The 5,210-nt window shown below is 40.7% G+C and overlaps 1 protein-coding gene across 1 annotated transcript; it reads right to left on the reverse strand.

Annotated features, from left to right (window-relative positions):
- Positions 1 to 314: 314 nt before the first annotated feature.
- On the reverse strand, positions 315 to 4,902 carry SP4 (Sp4 transcription factor). The gene is made up of 3 exons (XM_009573988.1): positions 4,822 to 4,902; positions 2,781 to 4,338; positions 315 to 381 (listed from the first exon to the last, which is right to left on the reverse strand). The coding sequence occupies exons 1-3, from the start codon at positions 4,900 to 4,902 to the stop codon at positions 344 to 346; spliced, it is 1,677 nt and encodes a 558-aa protein (XP_009572283.1). The 3' UTR covers positions 315 to 343.
- Between the last annotated feature and the right edge of the window lie 308 nt (positions 4,903 to 5,210).

Here is a 5,210-nt window from a genome sequence, read left to right on the forward strand (position 1 = left end):
AGGTACCTAAATTACCCCATTGTAGATATAACTAGAAAAACCAATGTTCATGGAAGCGAAATACAACACAAATAAAAGAATGGTTATTTCAGACAAATACTTATTGTGATTCCCCCCTCCCCCCGCCTCCTTGAAACTCAGCTGGCTTGATCCACTATGTTTGCCTGAAGGACAAAGTAACTTTTTTTTCCTAACAAAGTTAGAGCACCTGAATCAATGCATGGGATGAGTCCTTCACTCAGTCTTTTGCCTGACACTTTCTGGACATCCTCCATACAGCTCATTTCTAACACCTACTTCTACTGCTCGCTTCTAGCAAATGATCCACTTCTGGAGAGTTCAATTAATGTACAAAGGAGTTCACACCAACATGCTTAGGTACTGCAGAAAAAGAATGGAAATACCAGTCTGCAGATGTTGAGGTAACTGAGTTGTTTATTTTTTTAAAAGGTTTCCTGTAACAATAACAGCAAAAAACATCTCAAATAAAAACCAGCAAATCTGAGGAAATTAAGAGCCCTGATCAAGCAAGACAGCTTATTCCTTGTAAGTGGCAAGCAAAGTTTAGATTTTAGCATGTCTGTAATTTTTTATTTCATAACCATTCCTTCCTTGAATACTTAATATAGCATTAAGGACTGCACATCATGCTCTTCACTCTCCGTTCCATGCTACCATGTCTCCCATTCCCAAAGTGTAGCATCAGGAAGTTTCACAGGAGAGAAGTAGAGATAAATACGAGAAAGAAATTGTAACTTATCTCTCACATTCTTGAAGTTTGTTCTTTCTCCATAACCTCAAGCCTTGGGAAACAGAAATAGTACCTTATATACTAAGGAATGGCGAAAAGGTCAGAGGATTCACTGCCGCTAGCATAAAATTACAAGTGCTACAGAAACAGCCATAAGGCCCACCTGGACTTTTTTTTTTTTAAAAAAAAAAAAAAAAGTGGAGGGGAATTCAATGGCCACAAAGCTTGAGTTTAGTTAACATATGAACCCTGTACAACTAAGGCTTGGCTTCTCCAGGACATACTTGTGACTCATTCCCCTTCTTTCATCCTCAGTTACAAATCTCAATCCCTTTATTTTCCAAAAGACATCACAGGTGAGCAGAGGTGCAGTCAAGATAACTGAGCAAGATGATATTCAGAATCTCCTGTTCTAATATCTATTAGTCTGTACTAAACAGTTATACAGCATTAGTAAGCAGGGAAAAAACTGCATGCAGAAATGTTCTTCCCACACCCCCAAATCTAGGCTGTTCCTAGACTCTTTAGAGTCCCCTACCAAAGTAGGAACTTCTGTCTAACAAGAGTAGTCAACCAGCACCTTCCCATCAAGAAAAAATTTTTCCAAGGCAAATTGGATCGCAAGATATTGTAGCAGCTGGTCAGGTCCAGCTAACTGAAACTTCTTTTTTAGCCATTATAGCTAAACACAAGATCAAGATTTTAATTCTGATTACCCAGATTAACATTTCTGTAACGCCCCTTAAGTAAGCCAGGTTTAGTGCATCCAACCCACCTCTCAATATTTCAATATGCCATCAAGTGCCAAAGAGTACCACAGCAGATGAAATTCTCCCAATGGCAAATTCATTACCAAACTATGTTTAGTCTCCTCAAAAATGTTTCAAGTAAAGGGAACAATCCTTTGCCCAGTTAAACATTTCTTATCTTAGCATATGATTATAAAAAAACAGATTAAGAGTCAATACGATACTAACATTTCTTTATGCAGACTGGACAGTAGTTAATCATGATTTTTTTCTTACAGTTTTATACTAAAAAACTGTGTCCATAGCCAGGTTGCTGTTAAGACAAGAGTTTATTGTAACTACTACAACAGAAGACTTTTACTTGTATGAAATAAAAACAAGCTCATGTAAGCAGTTATCAAACTGGCAGAGAGAACCCTTAAATGAAGTTTTACCTGAAATGTTAAAAGTTTGCAAGTTTTACATACAGAGTTGCCCTTCTGGGACACTGCACAGACCTTGCACAGAATTTACTTTAGAATAAGCTCTGTTATCCAGCCTAGAGCCTTTTAATAGCTCCTTTCCCAACTATTAAACCAGCATAACCAAACAGGCATTTCATAATACATATCAAAAGTTCATCAGCAAGTACTGAGGTAGTGTTACCAGTTGTTTTTATTTTTTTAAAAAGACAAGTCACAGGAACTATGCTGCGCGCAAGCCTACCTTATTCCACTCAATCTCCTTGCAGAACTCAAACTTTTAAGGGAACAACTTTAGGACGTAGTGCAGAATACAACAAATAGTTCCATAGAAATGCATGCCATGACACAAGATATCCCAGGTCACATACTGTGACTTTTCTCATCCTACATCCCCCATGCAGAGATGACGAATACTGCCTGGCTGGAAAAAGGTTTTTGTTGTTGTTTTTTAAACATATCAAAACTCTAACAGTAAAGTCTCACGTTCACTCCTGAAGTCTACAAGTCTTTAACAAGATGGAGAGCAGGATCATTTAGGGATAGTTTATCAAACACAAACAGTTCCATTTCAACTGACGCCACTTGTAATATTAGCTCAATGTTTAGGAGAAGTGTCAGCTATTTTAAAATCTGAATTTTAGTGATAAAGATAAGGTACTTCTTCACAGTTAAGGGTTTAACATTTATTACAGAAAATCCGGAAAAAAGCATTAATTTAAAACTGACTGGTATTCTTGCAATAGTAAAAAAAAAAAAAAAAAAAACCAAAAACAAACACAAACCAAAATAAACCCAAAACTTTGTCAGACCACTCACCCGCAACACTGGTAATGGTAACAGGAACTCCTTGAACTTGAACACCTGCAGCACCCAGGTTGGCCACACTTACTGTTTGAAGATTAGGTACTGAAGCAAGCTGGGCAGCATTCAGAGTGATGGGGGTACCAGCAACAGCCACTGGTGCAATCTGGGCAATGGTTGTGCCACCACTTGAAGACGCAGGGGTAATGGTTAGCTGTTGGGGTAACCCAGTATTTTGAACTTGAAGATTTGAAAGGCTTTGCAGATTCTGAACCTGTACAGTCTGCCAGCTGATCTGCCCTGACGGTGTTAAAGTTGGAGCCCTGATGAGCACCTGAGTTGGACTCACTGCCTGCAGCTGAACATTCTGCAAAGGCTGCTGCTGGATGGTCTGTATAGTCTGCCCTGACTGGAGCTGAAATGACTGTGGAGGAATGGCCTGAATAATCTGCTGTTGAGGCTGCTGGATCTGGATCTGCTGCAGAATAGGCTGACCTACGATTTGGACCTGCTGAAGGGAACCCGACTGATCCTGGACATTCTGTAGTCCATTGGACTGAAGCTGACTGGAGCTTGGGGCTTCGGAGTCTGTAGCAGTTGTTTGAGGTTCTTCAGTCGTCTGCTCTGAACTGCTGCCTGCTGTGCTTGTGTACTGGCCTGTTTCTGCAGAGCTTACTAGCGTGTCACTGCTAGTTAGAGATGTCGAGGCAGTGGTCGTAGAGGTGGAAGATGAGGAAGGAGACTCTGGCATTGTACTAACAGAAGCAGAAGTGACAGGTGTAGATGCTAGCTGATTTCCGTTGGAAACTCCACTCTCAGTAGACTGGCCAACTTGACCCGAACCTCCTCCAGCTGCCACATTGTTTATCACAGGCAATGCTAGGGTTACCCCACCAATGTTTATAGGTAACGTCGTTACAACTTGTGCCTGAGTACCAGGAATAGTTTGCAGTTGCAATGGTATGGAAACACCAGGCCTAATTTGGACTGGAACTGTCTGATTTGTTAGGTTTTGAGCAATAACATTCCCCGAAGCTGTCCTATTTGCAGTTGTGAGGATAGCTTGATTATTCCCTGCAGGAATAAGCTGAATTTGACCCTGTATGTCTTGTAGACCAGTAGCATTAGATGGATTGATTTGAAGTTGTTGACCTTCTGTTGTCTGAATCTGTGGGATCACTTGGTATTGGACACTACCACTTGGATTTTGTACTTGAATGACTTGGAATTGTCCAGGGGTTGTTGCAGAAGAATTGCCCGATTTGGTTTTTGACGGAGATGTACTTCCATTGTTACTGCTGGAGGGACTTGCTGCACTCGAGGCAACAGAAGATCCTTGCTGAGCAACATTATTTTCTTTTGAAGCAGAAGGAGCAGCAGCAACAAGCTGCCAAGAGTTTCCAGCAAGCTGAGTTGTTACCAATTCTAACTGCTGTGGCTGATTCTGAAGCTGCACCAAACCTTGATTTGGATCTATAATAATCTGCTGCTGTCCACTTCCTTGATTCTCACCAGGAGTTCCTATTTTGCTGCAAGTGGCTGCTAGCAAAGCGAGAGGTGAAGGCTGAGAATCCTATCCGTAAAGATAGAAAACAGAACAGATTCAGGAGAAGAGCATGAGTATGAACCATCAGAAGTAAGCATTAAGGTTTACACAGGAAGCAGAAAAAAAAAAAAGTGCTTCTGCATAGAGACCAATGATATAGCTCTGAATAAGGAAGTATGTATTTCTGTAAATAATCTTTAAACATAAAGCCCCCAATTATCATGAATATGTGACAGCCAGGATCTCAACCGCATCCTCAATCCAGTCTTTTTTCTCCCCCTAAAATAAAGAAAAATTTTAAAAATGCTTCTATTACATGGAAAGCAGCCGATCACTGCAAAATGCAATCAAAAAAAAAACATGTCCAGGCAGTAAAAATATTGCACCCAACCGACTATGTTTCATCCAACCCAAAGAAAGATGCCCTGAGCAGGAAATGCTGTTAGCTGAACATTTCATTTTAAATGCTAATAGTTTGGGCACTTCCCTATTCGGGTGTGTGTGCTTTACCTGTGAGCCTCCAGTTTTCCCTTTTTTATTATTATTGTTGTTATTCTCTGCCTCGGGAGATTTCTCTCCCTCTGTGGGCATAGTTTCCTCCTTCTTTTGATCTGCAAAAATATCAAGTGTAACAGGTTAATTATTCACCTTCATTTATACAATAACAAAGCCTATGAGCATATCCTTTTTGGTTCCCAGCTTGTCGCCTTTACCTCTCCATAAAAACAACAGTGCAAATCATTATTACAAAAGAACGAGTCCTAAGAAACGTGGTTTGAAACCCAACCCATGGGGGCTGGAGAGTTAACACCCAGAAAGGGGAGGTTTGGTTTCCTCTCCCAGAGACAGCAGGAAAAAACCACCCACAACCCTCCTCCTCCTCCTGCCCCCTAAAGCAT

Source organism: Fulmarus glacialis, unplaced genomic scaffold, assembly GCF_000690835.1.
Source record: "Fulmarus glacialis isolate BGI_N327 unplaced genomic scaffold, ASM69083v1 scaffold34203, whole genome shotgun sequence".
Lineage (NCBI taxonomy): Eukaryota > Metazoa > Chordata > Aves > Procellariiformes > Procellariidae > Fulmarus > Fulmarus glacialis.

Excerpts from the sequence above, each read along its gene's own strand:
- SP4 (XM_009573988.1), bottom strand. The coding sequence starts at position 4,902 with ATGCCCACAGAGGGAGAGAAATCTCCCGAGGCAGAGAATAACAACAAT. Across the intron at positions 4,339-4,821 it reads GGAAAACTGGAGGCTCACAG|GATTCTCAGCCTTCACCTCT; the intron begins GTAAAGCACACA and ends CTTTACGGATAG. Across the intron at positions 382-2,780 it reads TACCATTACCAGTGTTGCGG|TACCTAAGCATGTTGGTGTG; the intron begins GTGAGTGGTCTG and ends CTTTTTCTGCAG.